At 43.3% G+C, this 18,288-nt stretch overlaps 3 protein-coding genes across 3 annotated transcripts; all 3 read left to right on the top strand.

Annotated features, from left to right (window-relative positions):
- Positions 1–1,096: 1,096 nt before the first annotated feature.
- On the top strand, positions 1,097–9,964 carry LOC310928810 (uncharacterized protein; the record flags this gene model as incomplete). Its single annotated transcript, XM_083891461.1, has 4 exons — positions 1,097–3,446; positions 5,137–6,441; positions 8,254–9,686; positions 9,956–9,964. Exons 1-4 carry the CDS (start codon positions 1,103–1,105, stop codon positions 9,962–9,964), a joined length of 5,091 nt encoding a protein of 1,696 aa, XP_083747587.1. The 5' UTR covers positions 1,097–1,102.
- A 374-nt stretch (positions 9,965–10,338) lies between these two features.
- On the top strand, positions 10,339–12,732 carry LOC310928462 (protocadherin beta-16-like; the record flags this gene model as incomplete). The annotated part of the gene is made up of 1 exon (XM_083891009.1): positions 10,339–12,732. One exon carries the CDS (start codon positions 10,339–10,341, stop codon positions 12,730–12,732), a length of 2,394 nt encoding a protein of 797 aa, XP_083747135.1.
- Positions 12,733–13,383: 651 nt separating this feature from the next.
- Positions 13,384–15,786, top strand: LOC310928458 (protocadherin beta-16-like; the record flags this gene model as incomplete). The annotated part of the gene is made up of 1 exon (XM_083891005.1): positions 13,384–15,786. The coding sequence occupies one exon, from the start codon at positions 13,384–13,386 to the stop codon at positions 15,784–15,786; it is 2,403 nt and encodes an 800-aa protein (XP_083747131.1).
- Positions 15,787–18,288: the final 2,502 nt, after the last annotated feature.

Here is an 18,288-nt window from a genome sequence, read left to right as displayed (position 1 = left end):
TGTATGTTCGCCGACACAGCGGAATGACCTAAGATGAAGCTGGAGCACCATCGAGATCCGTTGTGAGGGGAACTGCATGTGATTCGAGAGAGAGGAGCTTTGTGAGCATTTTTCTGCTCAGGAGACAGAGTTACCGTCGTTTGTTGCCTTCTTCTAACTCGGGTGAGTGAAGCAGCTGCCTTTTGGGTTAGCTACAAGCTGCACGTCAGGCCTGCAACGAACTAAACTTGGTATTTATAAATATTTAGCCGGCAATAGGGATTAAGTTTTATTTTCATTTAATGAGGTTTAAAGGAACTCTTCTTTGAGTTTGGAATTCACCGTGCACGTGAAGTGTGTGTTTTTTGTTTGTTGTGGGTTTATCCAATAAGTGAACAACACTGTTTTATTTTAATTTGACCATTTACAACTGAATAATATTGATTTAATTATTTGACTGTCGGATTTTAACGTAAATATAAGTAAATCTTTATTTTTCTAAATCAAGTGTGAATATTAATTTTCTTATCTTATGGTGGTTACATCTGTTGGTTATCTGGGTACTTGTATGGAGGTTTATTGATCATAAACTGAATTTGTTTTACTGTTCGATTGGCTATTGCTCACAGTGAAAAGACTAAACTAGACACATATGTATAGTTAGAGATAACACTTTCTTTAAATAACCAAAGGTAGTCACCTCTACTTAAACTCAAAGTGGCAAGGGGGTGCTGAAATGATATTCTCATATTTTACATAGGCTACTTGTGGTTGGAGGTTTTCTCTTTTTGCAGCATAGTAATTTGAATAACAATGTTGCTGCTGCATGCACCGTCGCTATTTGAACTCATTGGGCCGCTGTTGCCCAGCGTGTTGCAGTAGAGAGTTGCTTTTGTAACAGATCCTCCCCGTCATAGTTCTGGCATAATGCTGAGGCACACGCTCAGATGGAGAATGCACATTTCAGCGATCGGTACCATTTTTGACCTCTTCAGTCGGATTGCTATTTTTCTTTGTTTGGATTTCATTTATATTTTTCTTCACTTTTCCATACAAGTAGGATCTTACTCTAAACGGAATAACACGCTTTATTTGCTGTGCAACTGAAGCGTCAGACCGAACAATGAAGCGGCAAGTACTGTTGTTTATCTCCCTTTTTTGCCTGAGTCCTGTGAACGGACAGGTTACTTACTCGATTCCGGAGGAAATGCAGAAAGGATCTATGGTCTCTAACATTGTACAAGATTTAGGTTTAGACCCCAGGCGGCTCATGTCGGGTAAAGCTCGTATTTATACCGGAGACAGTGCTCAGTATATTGAGCTCAACAGAGAAAGGGGAGTCCTCCTTGTCAAAGAAAAGATTGACCGCGAGTCGCTGTGCAGACAGACAACGCCTTGTGCTTTACATTTTCAAATTACGTTAGAGAACCCATTAGAATTATTCCCAGTCACTGTAGAAATAACCGACATTAACGACAACGCCCCGGTATTCCAAAAGGAGGAAAGGAGGTTTGAAATAAGCGAGACTGCAGTCGTCGGCTCCAAGTTCTTGCTGGAGAAAGCGTTTGATCCCGATATTGAAAAGAATGGACTTCAGACATACAATCTAAAGCCGAGCGATCATTTCTTGCTTAAACTGCATTCTCAGTCAGACGGAAGCAAAAAGGTAGAGATGATTTTACAAAAACCCTTGGACCGAGAGAAACAGGAACACATATCGTTAGTTCTGACCGCGGAGGATGGAGGAGAGCCACAAATGACTGGAACAATGCAGATTCACGTGACTGTGTTGGATGCAAACGACAATGCCCCAGTTTTTAGTAAACCCGTTTACAAAGCAACCATTACTGAAAACTCCGTAAACGGAACAATCGTCACCAAGGTCAGTGCGTCTGATGCAGACAAAGGCTCAAACGGAAAGGTGACTTACGTAATTGGGAATAGCATGGACACGGTTTCAAAATTATTTCACATTAATAGTCAGGGTGAGGTGATACTAGATGGTAAAATAGACTACGAAAAAGAAAAACACTATCACGTCGATATAGAGGCGGTTGATCAAGGTGGACTCTCAGATTCCAGTAAGATAATTATTGACGTAATTGACGTGAATGATAATAGTCCTGTAGTAAATATGATATCCACCTCAGGCTCAATACCAGAGTCTTCAGCCCAAAATACAGTAGTAGCTTTAATGAGTGTAAATGACCCTGATTCTGAAAACAATGGCAGAGTCAATTGTGTGATAAATGAAAACATGCCATTTGAAATTAAGTTTACCTCAAATAATTTCTATAGCATACAAACAAATAGTGAATTAGACAGAGAAAGAGCCTCTGGGTATAATATAACAGTGACGTGCTCTGATGAGGGAGTGCCCTCCCTCTCCAGCAGCGTCACTCTTACCTTACAGATCTCTGATGTGAATGACAACGCGCCTGTCTTTGAGAGGAGCTCATATGAGGCCTACATTGTAGAAAACAACACACCAGGTCTCTCTATATTCACAGTGAAAGCCAGAGACGCTGACTGGAACCAGAATGCCCGTGTTTCTTACATACTGGAGGACTCCTCTGTTAACGGAGTGCCAGTCTCCTCATATGTGTCCGTTAGTGCTGATAGTGGAGTCATACATGCAGTGCGCTCTTTTGACTACGAGCAGATCAAAGATTTCCACTTCTGCGTCAAAGCTCAGGATGGAGGTTCTCCTCCACTCAGTAGTAATGTGACTGTGAAAATACTGATCCAGGACCAGAACGACAACCCCCCTCAGGTTCTGTACCCAGTCCAGACTGGTGGCTCTGTGGTGGGTGAGATGGTGCCTCGTTCAGCAGATGTGGGCTATCTGGTCTCTAAAGTGGTGGCTGTTGATGTGGACTCTGGACAGAATGCCTGGCTCTCCTATAAACTCCAGAAAGCCACAGACAGGGCGCTGTTTGAAGTGGGCTTACAGAATGGAGAAATAAGAACTATCCGCCAAGTGACTGATAAAGATCCTGTCAATCAAAAACTGACTGTTATAGTGGAGGACAACGGACAGCCCTCTCGTTCAGCTACAGTCATTGTTAACGTGGTGGTGGCGGACAGCTTCTCTGAAGTGCTGTCGGAGTTCACTGACTTTAAACAGGACAAGGAGTACAATGACAACCTGACTTTTTACTTAGTGTTGGCTCTGGCTGTAGTTTCCTTCCTCTTCATCACGTGTTTAGTGGTTATTATCTCAGTGAAAATCTACAGATGGAGACAGTCTCGTGTCCTGTATCACTCCAATCTCCCTGTGATTCCATATTATCCACCACGTTACTCAGACACTTTGGGTGGGACAGGGACTCTCCAACACGTGTACAATTACGAGGTGTGCAGGACGACTGACTCCAGAAAGAGTGACTGTAAGTTCGGCAGAGCTGGTAGTCAGAACGTGCTGATAATGGACCCCAGTTCTACAGGGACGATGCAGCGGATACAGAGTGAAAAGAACATCCTGGATGAACCGGACTCTCCTCTAGAGGTTAGACTTGCAGTTCTCTAACTGAAACTCATGTTTTTCTATATTCAGACGCCATGTGTAGCCTGCACCATTTCAGTACCTTGGACAGCGAAAGATAAACCTGCCCCTCTCTATCTCTTTCGCTCTCTCTCTCTCTCTCTCTCTCACACACACACACTTTCTCTCTCTCTCTCTCTCTCTCTCTCTCTCTCTCTCTCTCTCTCTCTCTCTCTCTCTCTCATTTTTACATTTACACTTCACCTAAATTTGAACAAATATTTTTGGACCTAAGTAAGTTTGTTTATCACCACTTATTTTTCGCAGTGAGACACAGTTGTGTTTGTTGCATGGTCTTTCATTGCACGGCTTTCACATTGTTCCCTTATTTATTTTACTCCTGTAGTTTCGTGTTTTGAACTCAGTGGGCCGCTGTTGACCACCGTCTTGAATTTTAAAATCGTATATTTACACAAGGACATCTCTTGTCCTCTCACAGGAGTAAGTAACGCCGAGCATGAACGCTCAGTCGACGGTGGGGGAATCACTAAACGTGGAATATCAAGCTGGAATATGTTGACTGTCAGTTGTTGATTAGACTGACGCTTTTGTGGTTTTGGTTTGGACCAGTAACGCTGAAATCCAAAAGGAGAGGAATTGTTTTTGTTTTTTTGATTCGATGTGGATGTATGACAGAACAATGATACGGCAAGTACTGGTGTTTTTCTGGCTCCTCTGTCTCAGTTTAGCGCTCGGCCAGGTCAGCTATTCTATTCCAGAGGAAATGACCAAAGGCTCATTCGTCGGTAACATAGCACAGGATTTAGGTCTGGATGTTAAAAAACTGCAAGCGCGAAGAGCTCGCATTCACACAGGAGACAGTGCGGAGTGCATTCAGCTGAACAAGGAAAAGGGACTCCTCCTCATCAAGGAGAGAATAGACCGCGAAGCTCTCTGTGGCCAGACAACGCCTTGCGCTTTGCATTTTCAGATTGCTTTGGAAAACCCGATAGAAATATTTCCGATTACTGTCGAAATAACCGATATCAATGACAACGCTCCCGTATTTCAAAAGGACGAGAAAAACATTGACATCAGCGAGTCCGCAGTCATCGGCTCTAAATTCATGCTAGAAAAGGCAGTCGACCTCGATATCGGGCTGAATGGACTTCAGAGCTATACACTCAAGCCCACTGATCATTTTATACTGAAATTACATAGTCAATCTAATGGTGTTAAAAAGGTAGAGATGATTTTACAGAAACAGCTGGATCGAGAGAAACAGGAGTTTGCATCTTTATTGTTGACCGCTGTAGATGGCGGCGAGCCGCAACGGTCTGGGACTATGCAGATTCACATCACAGTTTTAGACGCTAATGACAATGCTCCTGTGTTTACGCAGGCAGTATACAAAGCAAGCGTTAACGAAAATGCTATCAAAGGAACAACCATTACCAAAGTGAGTGCCTCCGATGCAGACAAAGGCTCATATGGAGAAGTTGGTTATATAATAGATAATGTAGGCGCTTTAAATTTATTCCACATCACGGAAGACGGTCACCTTTTGTTAAATGGGCCTATTGACTACGAAAAAGCCAGAAATTATGAAATTGACATAGAAGCAGTTGACAAAGGGGGGCTATCAGATTCATGCAAGGTGATCATTGATGTAGGTGATATTAACGACAACAGCCCTGTGATAAATATGATTTCATCATCAAATTCAGTTGGCGAAGACTCGCGTCTCAACACCGTATTAGCTGTAATGAGCGTAAATGATCCTGATTCTGAAGAAAATGGAAAGGTCCTGTGTGTTATTAATAAAAACATACCATTCGATATAACTTCTACAACGGGTAATTTATATAGCATTATAACAGACAGTGAATTAGACAGAGAGAGAGCCTCTGGGTATAATATAACAGTGACGTGCTCTGATGAGGGAGTGCCCTCCCTCTCCAGCAGCGTCACTCTCACCTTACAGATCTCTGATGTGAATGACAACGCGCCTGTCTTTGAGAGGAGCTCATATGAGGCCTACATTGTAGAAAACAACACACCAGGTCTCTCTATATTCACAGTGAAAGCCAGAGACGCTGACTGGAACCAGAATGCCCGTGTTTCTTACATACTGGAGGACTCCTCTGTTAACGGAGTGCCAGTCTCCTCATATGTGTCCGTTAGTGCTGATAGTGGAGTCATACATGCAGTGCGCTCTTTTGACTACGAGCAGATCAAAGATTTCCACTTCCGCGTCAAAGCTCAGGATGGAGGTTCTCCTCCACTCAGTAGTAACGTGACTGTGAAAATACTGATCCAGGACCAGAATGACAACCCTCCTCAGGTCCTGTACCCAGTCCAGACTGGTGGCTCTGTGGTGGGTGAGATGGTGCCTCGTTCAGCAGATGTGGGCTATCTGGTCTCTAAAGTGGTGGCTGTTGATGTGGACTCTGGACAGAATGCCTGGCTCTCCTATAAACTCCAGAAAGCCACAGACAGGGCGCTGTTTGAAGTGGGCTTACAGAATGGAGAAATAAGAACTATCCGCCAAGTGACTGATAAAGATCCTGTGAACCAAAAACTGACTGTTATAGTGGAGGACAACGGACAGCCCTCTCGTTCAGCTACAGTCATTGTTAACGTGGCGGTGGCGGACAGCTTCTCTGAAGTGCTGTCGGAGTTCACTGACTTTAAACAGGACAAGGAGTACAATGACAACCTGACTTTTTACTTAGTGTTGGCTCTGGCTGTAGTTTCCTTCCTCTTCATCACGTGTTTAGTGGTTATTATCTCAGTGAAAATCTACAGATGGAGACAGTCTCGTGTCCTGTATCACTCCAATCTCCCTGTGATTCCATATTATCCACCACGTTACTCAGACACTTTGGGGGGAACAGGGACTCTCCAACACGTGTACAATTACGAGGTGTGCAGGACGACTGACTCCAGAAAGAGTGACTGTAAGTTCGGCAGAGCTGGTAGTCAGAACGTGCTGATAATGGACCCCAGTTCTACAGGGACGATGCAGCGGATACAGAGTGAAAAGAACATCCTGGATGAACCAGACTCTCCTCTAGAGGTTGGTCATTTGTTGTTTAGTTTTATAAACTGTTTTGTTTGCAGTTTGAGAGTAAGTTGTTCAAATGTGACAGGCAAAATGAAATCATCTGAGCATGGCATATGTTTATTTTACCTCTCTCCTATGTTGTTTTAATTGTCTGTTGCTCATATCTGGCATTTTCATTCAATTACCAGCTAAACACATTTCCTTCAGTCACTCAAATGATGGCGCATTTAAAGAATTCAGTTCGGCCACTTCCGTTTCAGCACCATGGAGAGCAGTGCTGTGCATTCGTGTTTTACAATATGTTGACAGAATATTGTCATTGTTCGTGTTTACAGGTAAAATATCTTTAATTTAACGTATATTCTAAACACAGTTCTACTCTATTGTATTTAAAACTCCTGCAGTCAGGATAGTGCGTCCATTCAATCGCAGCGTTTATTTGTTATTCTGTCTCTTTTTCCACATCTACTGTGTATGATTTTTTTTTTTTGCAGTTTTGCTTTCTGAACTCAGCGGGCCGCTGTTGCCTGTCTGTTGCAGCTGACGCATATTTACAGCAGTCCCGCCTCTTCATTTCGATGTGTTCAGTAGAAAGGACAGACACGGAGTGCATTTTATTCGCTCTGGCAACATTACGAACCGGGACTATCTTTATGTTTCTTACAATTTGTGGACCGTAATCACTTCGTATTTTTGATGCTTTTGGAATATTCCTATCGGATGTTGTGAGGATTTGGCGTTTTTTTCTCGCCAACATAATTTCAAACAATGAGACGGCAAGTACTCTGTTTCATTTCGATCGTCTGTCTTCGGTCAGTCATCGCACAGGTTACGTATTCTATTTCGGAGGAAATGGCCAAGGGCTCTTTGGTCGGTAATCTCGCGCAGGATTTAGGTTTGGACGTCAAACGTCTGAAGTTGGGAAACGCTCATGTGTATTCTGGCGATAGCAAAGACTACATCGAGCTGAACAATGACAGAGGAGTCCTCCTTATCAAAGAGAGAATAGACAGAGAGGCGTTGTGCGGCGACACGACACCGTGTGCTGTGCATTTTCAGATCGTTTTACAAAATCCGATGGAGTTTTACAGTGTAACAGTTGAAATTACAGATATTAACGACAACGCACCGACCTTCGAAAAGAATGAAATAAAATTCGTCATAAGCGAGTCTGCAGTTGTCGGGGCAAAATTTGATTTGGAAAGAGCAGTCGATTTAGATGTCGGTACAAATAGTCTTCAGAGTTACACACTGAATTTAAGTGATAATTTTTTGCTCAACCTGCACAGCCAAGCAGATGGTACAAAGAATGTCGAAATGGTCTTACAAAAACCACTGGACAGAGAGAAAAATGAGCTTATATCGTTGGTGTTAACGGCTGTAGATGGAGGAGCGCCACGGCTGTCAGGAACAATGCAGATATTCATCACTGTGTTAGACGTTAATGATAATGCTCCTGTCTTTACGCAGAAAATATACAAAGGTACAGTGGCTGAAAATGCTGCAAAAAACACGATTGTAACTACTGTTAGTGCTTCTGATGCTGATCAGGGTTTAAATGGTAAAATATATTATTCAATCACAAATACCCTGGGTGACGTAAGGCATGTGTTTGAGGTAAATGAGGATAACGGAGAGGTTAGACTGATTGGTCCTTTGGATTATGAAAAGAAAAAACATTTTCAGATCAGTGTACGCGCGAGAGATAATGGTGGGTTAACAGATTCTTGTAAAGTGATCGTGGATGTTGGTGACATAAATGACAATGAACCAACGATTAAAATAATGTCTAAATCTACTATGATATCAGAGAATGCGGAGCCGAACACAGTCGTTACAATGATCAATATCCAAGATCCAGACTCTGGTGAAAACGGTAAAGTTCATTGTTTAATAAACGATAATATCCCATTCTTACTGAAATCGACGTCAAACAATTTCTATAGTTTAGTGACAGACAGTGAATTAGACAGAGAAAGAGCCTCTGAGTATAATATAACAGTGACGTGCTCTGATGAGGGAGTGCCCTCCCTCTCCAGCAGCGTCACTCTCACCTTACAGATCTCTGATGTGAATGACAACGCGCCTGTCTTTGAGAGGAGCTCATATGAGGCCTACATTGTAGAAAACAACACACCAGGTCTCTCTATATTCACAGTGAAAGCCAGAGACGCTGACTGGAACCAGAATGCCCGTGTTTCTTACATACTGGAGGACTCCTCTGTTAACGGAGTGCCAGTCTCCTCATATGTGTCCGTTAGTGCTGATAGTGGAGTCATACATGCAGTGCGCTCTTTTGACTACGAGCAGATCAAAGATTTCCACTTCCGCGTCAAAGCTCAGGATGGAGGTTCTCCTCCACTCAGTAGTAATGTGACTGTGAAAATACTGATCCAGGACCAGAACGACAACCCTCCTCAGGTTCTGTACCCAGTCCAGACTGGTGGCTCTGTGGTGGGTGAGATGGTGCCTCGTTCAGCAGATGTGGGCTATCTGGTCTCTAAAGTGGTGGCTGTTGATGTGGACTCTGGACAGAATGCCTGGCTCTCCTATAAACTCCAGAAAGCCACAGACAGGGCGCTGTTTGAAGTGGGCTTACAGAATGGAGAAATAAGAACTATCCGCCAAGTGACTGATAAAGATCCTGTCAATCAAAAACTGACTGTTATAGTGGAGGACAACGGACAGCCCTCTCGTTCAGCTACAGTCATTGTTAACGTGGCGGTGGCGGACAGCTTCTCTGAAGTGCTGTCGGAGTTCACTGACTTTAAACAGGACAAGGAGTACAATGACAACCTGACTTTTTACTTAGTGTTGGCTCTGGCTGTAGTTTCCTTCCTCTTCATCACGTGTTTAGTGGTTATGATATCAGTGAAAATCTACAGATGGAGACAGTCTCGCGTCCTGTATCACTCCAATCTCCCTGTGATTCCATATTATCCACCACGTTACTCAGACACTTTGGGGGGAACAGGGACTCTCCAACACGTGTACAATTACGAGGTGTGCAGGACGACTGACTCCAGAAAGAGTGACTGTAAGTTCGGCAGAGCTGGTAGTCAGAACGTGCTGATAATGGACCCCAGTTCTACAGGGACGATGCAGCGGATACAGAGTGAAAAGAGCATCCTGGATGAACCAGACTCTCCTCTAGAGGTTGGTTATTTGAGGTTAATGTTAACAGTATATTGGTAAAATATGTTTAACCTGCAATGTGTGGAGTTGTTAAACCTCGCCGTTAATAATGAACTGCGTACTGACAATCAGCACCAAGGACAGCGGCAGGGATTTCGATCTCATTTTCAGGTGCCCCTTCTATGCTCAGTTTTGTATGCTTGAAACCTTAATAATTTTTAACATAATCGTCCTAATGTTCTCTGGTATGAGCAAAAATAAGCTGTGTTTAATGTCCGCACCAACCATAGTGTTCTTGATGGTAACGATTACTCAAGTCATTGTAAAGTAATTTATGTCTGAATGTCTATACCTTCACTCAGTTTGTGCATATCTCTTGTAATTTTGACTTCGAACTCTGAGGGACGCTGTTGACCAGTATGTATCAGTTTCACAGCAGCTATGTGACGATTCCTCCCGTCATCTCTGTATATTTGAGAGCGAGGCAGTCCGGGTGATACAATGAAACACACGGGACGATAGAATCAAACGCGGACGTATTAACGGGAATATTGGTATCTGTTTTTTTCTCTCTCGGTGGATTAAGACTTGGAGATTACGGATATACAAATGTAAAGGGCGACTGAAAGGTTTTCTCAAAGATTTTCCGCAAAGACGACGACGGACATTAACAATGAAGTGGCAAGTACTGCTGTTTATGTCGGTCCTCTTCTTCAGCCCAGTGCTTGGCCAGGTCAGCTATGCCATTCCTGAGGAAATGCCCAAAGGCTCTTTTGTTGGTAACATTGGTCAGGATTTGGGTTTGGATGTCAAAAGACTACAATCTGGAAAGGCTCGCGTTTTCACAAGAGACACCACAGCATACATCGAGCTACACAGAGAAAAGGGAGTACTCCTTATCAAAGAGCGAATAGACAGAGAAGCGCTCTGCGGACCAACGACGCCCTGCGCTTTGCATTTTCAGATTTTATTAGAAAATCCAATGGAATTCTTTAGTGTGACTATTGAAATCACAGATATAAATGATAACCATCCGACTTTCATGACGAGCGAAGCTCATTTTAATATTAGCGAATCTGTCTTTAGTGGCACTGTATTTACTTTAGACGGAGCGACTGATCTTGATGTCGGTGAAAATGGTTTAAAAACCTATGTCTTGAAACCAACTGATATGTTTTCTCTTAAAATTAACAATCAAGGAAACGGGAGGAAAAATGTCGAGATGGTTTTGAATTCACCGTTGGACAGAGAAAAAAATGACCACCTATCTTTAGTTCTGACTGCGATTGATGGAGGCGAACCGCAAATGACAGGAACGATGCAGATTCACGTAACCGTTTTAGACGCGAATGACAATGCTCCTGTTTTCATTCAGTCTGTGTATAAAGCTTCTATAAAAGAAAATGCAGCAATAGGGACGGTGGTTGTAACTGTCACTGCGACCGACGCAGATTACGGATCTAATAGTAAAATAGCATATTCCATTTCAAATATGCTCTATTATACTCCTGGTATGTTTGGGATAAACAAGGAAACTGGGGGTGTCATTTTAACTGGAACACTAGATTATGAAAAGTCGAGAAGTTTTGAGGTTAATATTCGCGCTATTGATCACGGTGGCCTCACTGGTTCATGCAAACTATTAGTCGATGTACTAGATATTAATGACAACCGCCCTGATATCCACATAATGTCTAAATCAAATGTGATATCAGAAGACGCAAAACCTAACACTGTTGTGACAATGATTAATGTAGAAGATGTAGACTCTGCTGAAAATGGGAAAGTGCATTGTTCCATTGATGACAATAACTATTTCATTTTAAAGTCCACATCAGATAAATTCTACAGTCTCATGACAGACAGTGAATTAGATCGAGAGAGAGATTCTGGATATAATATAACAGTGACGTGCTCTGATGAGGGAGTGCCCTCCCTCTCCAGCAGCGTCACTCTCACCTTACAGATCTCTGATGTGAATGACAACGCACCTGTCTTTGAGAGGAGCTCATATGAGGCCTACATTGTAGAAAACAACACACCAGGTCTCTCTATATTCACAGTGAAAGCCAGAGACGCTGACTGGAACCAGAACGCCCGTGTTTCTTACATACTGGAGGACTCCTCTGTTAACGGAGTGCCAGTCTCCTCATATGTGTCCGTTAGTGCTGATAGTGGAGTCATACATGCAGTGCGCTCTTTTGACTACGAGCAGATCAAAGATTTCCACTTCCGCGTCAAAGCTCAGGATGGAGGTTCTCCTCCACTCAGTAGTAATGTGACTGTGAAAATACTGATCCAGGACCAGAACGACAACCCCCCTCAGGTTCTGTACCCAGTCCAGACTGGTGGCTCTGTGGTGGGTGAGATGGTGCCTCGTTCAGCAGATGTGGGCTATCTGGTCTCTAAAGTGGTGGCTGTTGATGTGGACTCTGGACAGAATGCCTGGCTCTCCTATAAACTCCAGAAAGCCACAGACAGGGCGCTGTTTGAAGTGGGCTTACAGAATGGAGAAATAAGAACTATCCGCCAAGTGACTGATAAAGATCTTGTCAATCAAAAACTGACTGTTATAGTGGAGGACAACGGACAGCCCTCTCGTTCAGCTACAGTCATTGTTAACGTGGCGGTGGCGGACAGCTTCTCTGAAGTGCTGTCGGAGTTCACTGACTTTAAACAGGACAAGGAGTACAATGACAACCTGACTTTTTACTTAGTGTTGGCTCTGGCTGTAGTTTCCTTCCTCTTCATCACGTGTTTAGTGGTTATTATCTCAGTGAAAATCTACAGATGGAGACAGTCTCGAGTCCTGTATCACTCCAATCTCCCTGTGATTCCATATTATCCACCACGTTACTCAGACACTTTGGGGGGAACAGGGACTCTCCAACACGTGTACAATTACGAGGTGTGCAGGACAACTGACTCCAGAAAGAGTGACTGTAAGTTCGGCAGAGCTGGTAGTCAGAACGTGCTGATAATGGACCCCAGTTCTACAGCGACGATGCAGCGGATACAGAGTGAAAAGAACATCCTGGATGAACCAGACTCTCCTCTAGAGGTTTGAATTTTCTAACTACCTGTTCCTACATTGAAGTCAGTATTTTCAATGCATTCCTCATCTGGTAAACATTTTTTAATCCAAGGTGACCTAGAAGTAAGGTGCAATCTGCTTTGACGGTTTGAACAATAGTATAAGAATGGTGTTTATTAGAAAGAAAGTGGATAATAGTGTGGAAACGTGTACCACATTGTAAGTCCTAATTTCAGCACCTCGGAGAGAGGCATGCCAGTGTATAGGAGCCTGTTTTTTTGATGTTTTGTTTATATTGGTTGCTATGTGTTTTTTTCAACTCGCCTCCTTCAAATCTTACATCTATATGTAATTTCCCCTGAATAGATTTATCTTTTTTTGTATAACTCTAACTTGAACATCCCCACTCTGCTCATTTCAGCTGCAATTTGACTTGATGCACTCGTGGTGCCGCTGTTGGCTAGTTTGTATCTGATTTGCCGCTGACTCTTTGTACCTCCCATTACGTTTTATTTTAGAGTGAGAAATAGACGGAAGCAAACACGTACCGTCTGGATTTTACAGGGGATACAGGACGTACAACCATTTGCTGGGAATACAAATCCGCGTTGACGTTTTAAATTGAGCAGGATCAAGGTCGAGAAGGTGTTGATGCTTTAAACGGTGACAATTTCGGACGGAACAATGCGAGGGCAGGTACCGCTTCTTTTGTTGGTCCTCTCTGTCAGCTCAGCGCTCGGGCAAGTCAGCTATTCCATTCCCGAGGAAATGCCCAGAGGTTCGCTCGTTGGAAACATGGCAAAGGATTTTGGTTTGGATGTGAAAAGACTTAAATCGGGTAAAGCTCGCATATTTACTCCAGACAGTGAGGAATACATTGAGCTGAATAACGAAAGAGGAGTCCTCCTCATCAAAAACAGAATCGACAGAGAAGCGCTCTGTGGACAGACAACGCCTTGTGCTTTGCATTTTCAGATCATCTTGGATAACCCGATGGAGTTTTACAGCGTAACTATTGAAATCACAGATGTGAACGATAACCCTCCGTCCTTCGAAAAGAGCGACGTAAGATTTAAAATCAGTGAATCCGCAGCAAGCGGAGCTAAATTTATATTGGATCGCGCCATTGATCCTGACGTGGGCTCAAATGGACTGCAAACGTATAAACTCGAGCCGAGGAATAATTTCATCATTAAATTACATGATCAAGCAGATGGAACGAAAAATGCTGAAATGGTTTTAGAGAAACCACTCGACAGAGAAAAGCATGAACACTTGTCTTTGGTTCTGACTGCGGTGGATGGGGGAGAGCCGCAGATGACAGGAACGATGCAGATTCTAATCACAGTTTTAGACGTTAATGACAATGCTCCCGTTTTTACACAGCCGGTTTATAAAGCATCAATTAAAGAGAATTCTCCTATAGGTAAAGTTGTTATTATCGTTGCGGCATCAGATGCAGATGATGGAAATAATGGCAGATTAACGTATTCGATTCCAAGCACATCCGATAATGCTCGTGGGATATTTGAAATAAATGATGAAAGTGGTGAAATTCGTGTAAAAGGAAATATTGATTATGAAAAAGCTCGGACTTTTCAAATAAACGTCCGTGCAAGTGATGATGGAGGATTAGTAGACTCCTGTAAAGTAATGATAGACGTCACTGACATGAATGACAATGAACCCGATATCTATATAATGTCAAAATCAAACGTGATATCAGAAAATGCCAAGCCTGATACTGTTGTGACGATGATAAATATTAAGGACGCAGATTCGGGTGAGAATGGCAAAGTCCACTGTACTTTGAATAATAATATTCCCTTTGTTATGAAGTCAACAACCAATGATTTTTATAGTTTAGTCACAGACAGTGAATTAGACAGAGAGATGGCGTCTGAGTATAATATAACAGTGACGTGCTCTGATGAGGGAGTGCCCTCCCTCTCCAGCAGCGTCTCTCTCACCTTACAGATCTCTGATGTGAATGACAACGCGCCTGTCTTTGAGAGGAGCTCATATGAGGCCTACATTGTAGAAAACAACACACCAGGTCTCTCTATATTCACAGTGAAAGCCAGAGACGCTGACTGGAACCAGAATGCCCGTGTTTCTTACATACTGGAGGACTCCTCTGTTAACGGAGTGCCAGTCTCCTCATATGTGTCCGTTAGTGCTGATAGTGGAGTCATACATGCAGTGCGCTCTTTTGACTACGAGCAGATCAAAGATTTCCACTTCCGCGTCAAAGCTCAGGATGGAGGTTCTCCTCCACTCAGTAGTAATGTGACTGTGAAAATACTGATCCAGGACCAGAACGACAACCCCCCTCAGGTTCTGTACCCAGTCCAGACTGGTGGCTCTGTGGTGGGTGAGATGGTGCCTCGTTCAGCAGATGTGGGCTATCTGGTTTCTAAAGTGGTGGCTGTTGATGTGGACTCTGGACAGAATGCCTGGCTCTCCTATAAACTCCAGAAAGCCACAGACAGGGCGCTGTTTGAAGTGGGCTTACAGAATGGAGAAATAAGAACTATCCGCCAAGTGACTGATAAAGATCCTGTGAACCAAAAACTGACTGTTATAGTGGAGGACAACGGACAGCCCTCTCGTTCAGCTACAGTCATTGTTAACGTGGCGGTGGCGGACAGCTTCTCTGAAGTGCTGTCGGAGTTCACTGACTTTAAACAGGACAAGGAGTACAATGACAACCTGACTTTTTACTTAGTGTTGGCTCTGGCTGTAGTTTCCTTCCTCTTCATCACGTGTTTAGTGGTTATTATCTCAGTGAAAATCTACAGATGGAGACAGTCTCGTGTCCTGTATCACTCCAATCTCCCTGTGATTCCATATTATCCCCCACGTTACTCAGATACTTTGGGGGGAACAGGGACTCTCCAACACGTGTACAATTACGAGGTGTGCAGGACGACTGACTCCAGAAAGAGTGACTGTAAGTTCGGCAGAGCTGGTAGTCAGAACGTGCTGATAATGGACCCCAGTTCTACCGGGACGATGCAGCGGATACAGAGTGAAAAGAACATCCTGGATGAACCAGACTCTCCTCTAGAGGTTAGAATGTCCTAGCTATTTGTTCCTATTAACTATTCAGATCACACTCCACTTGTCATTCGAGGTTACTCACAAGTGAGTAACAACTATAGCTTCAGTAGAGTACAATATATATAACAAGCACCACGTGCATTTGAGTACAAGGTGTAAGAAACTAAGTCAAACATTTTCACTGTCAGTGCTGATTTCAGGACCATGGAGAGCGACATTCATTTCTATGCAGACATTACATTTTCACAGTAGACGTTTCTGTTCTAAGTGGTTGTTATATATATTACCTCGGTTAATTTACACCGTTCACTTACACATCACATCTTCAAATTATATTTTTTTTGCTAAATGTGTGTGTAGTTAACTGTCCTGTGAACATGAGTGTGATTATTTCTGATGATGACAATGCAGTGTATTTAAACTAAACCAGACTATTATCTAGTGGTTAAGTCTTCGTGAATCATACCACGGCATAATGTCTAGTTTGCCAAATCTGCAGGTCAGTGTGTATATTTTAGCTGCTGCAATATGTCTTCACGTCCCTAGGTGCCGCTGTTGGTTAGTGTGAGTAAAGTAAGTCCCCTCCCTGGACTGAAATACTCCTCCGACTGTCTCGTGCGTTAGACCTTCATTTTTTTTAATCGGAAATGTAGCCTGACAAAGCAAACTGCTCTTCCCTTAGCAATCAGGCGAATAGTCACATGTGGTCTGGTCGACACTGATTTTGTTTTTTCAGTCGTTTTTGCGAGAGCTCTGGTCATGATGGACGTTCTTTGTTGTGCGGACGGAAAAACACCATTCGTCTGGAGGCTGCTGCTTCTTATCGTGTGTGTCGCAGACGTGGTTCGCGGACAGGTCCGCTATTCTGTACCCGAGGAAATGGCGACAGGCTCCGTTGTCGGAAATATCATTCAGGATCTTGGCTTGGAAATTAAGAGGCTGAGATCTGGGCGGGCTAGGATTTTTACCGAGGACGGCAGTGAGTACATTGGTCTAAATGCAGAAATGGGGACTCTGGTTGTGGCGAAACGGATAGACAGAGAAGAATTGTGCAAGCAGCTGTCTCCCTGCTCTCTTCATTTCCAAATTATCTTAGAAAATCCAATGGAGTTGCATCGAATTGATGTAGAGATTACAGATATTAACGATAATGCCCCTTTCTTTTCGAAAAAAGAATACGATTTCCAGGTTAGTGAATCTGCCTCAGCAGGGGCTCGCTATTCACTCGAGAGTGCCAAAGATCCCGACGTTGCGCACAACACCATTCAATCATACAAGCTTAACCCTACAGATAATTTCAAACTGAATTTTGTTTCTCGCTCTGATGGAACAAAATACATTGAAATGGTTCTTCACACATCACTCGACAGGGAAAAACAAGAGGAACATAAATTATCACTGACAGCATTTGACGATGGTAATCCTCAAAAATCTGGATCTGTCAAAATAAATGTCGTTGTTTTAGATGCAAATGACAACGCTCCTGTATTCAGTCAGTCTGTTTACAGAGCATCGATCCCTGAAAACGCGTTAAAGGGCACTGTTGTTTTAACAGTCACTGCAACTGATGACGATAAAGGAGCAAACGAAGAAGTAATGTATTCGTTCTCCCATCACACCGATGCTGCAGCATCCCTGTTTAAAATTGATACTCATACCGGGGAAATAACCGTAATCAGTGGCTTAGATTACGAAAAAGCGAAAAACTATGAAATGGACATTGAAGCTACGGACAAAGGAGGGTTGGCAGACACGAGCAAGGTGCTAATTGAAGTGACAGACCAAAATGACAATGCCCCTGTCATAAGCATCATTTCACTCTCTAATCCAATACCGGAGGATTCGGCTCCAGATACTGTTATAGCCATGCTCAATATTAAAGACCTGGACTCTGGTAGAAATGGGCAAATTAAGTGTTTCATTACCCAAGATTTACCTTTCAAAATCAAATCATCATCGACTAATTTCTATAGCCTGATGTCTGATGATGTACTTGACCGGGAAATTATGCCAGAATATAATATAACAATAACAGCAACAGACGATGGCTCACCACCTTTCTCCACAAATAAGACCATTCATTTAAGACTATCAGACGTAAACGACCACGCCCCAGTGTTCCCACAAACGTTAGTGAATGCTTTCATCCCTGAAAATAATCCACCTGGCATGTCACTCCTGTCTGTCAAAGCCAGTGACCAAGACTCGGGGAACAATGCACGTATTTCATATTTCCTTGAAGACAGCCAACTGAATGGGAGGTCAGCCTCTGCGTATTTTTCAGTGAATGCACAGAGTGGGGAGATACTTGCAGTGCGCTCTTTCGACTACGAGCAAACAAAAGAGTTTCATATTCGCGTCAAAGCTCAGGATGGAGGTTCTCCTCCACTCAGTAGTAATGTGACTGTGAAAATACTGATCCAGGACCAGAACGACAACCCCCCTCAGGTTCTGTACCCAGTCCAGACTGGTGGCTCTATGGTGGGTGAGATGGTGCCTCGTTCAGCAGATGTGGGCTATCTGGTC

This window comes from Microchirus variegatus, assembly GCF_963457635.1.
Source record: "Microchirus variegatus genome assembly, chromosome: 6".
Lineage (NCBI taxonomy): Eukaryota > Metazoa > Chordata > Actinopteri > Pleuronectiformes > Soleidae > Microchirus > Microchirus variegatus.
Note: the sequence above shows the minus strand (reverse complement) of the source record. Positions and strands in the feature narration are given on the sequence as shown.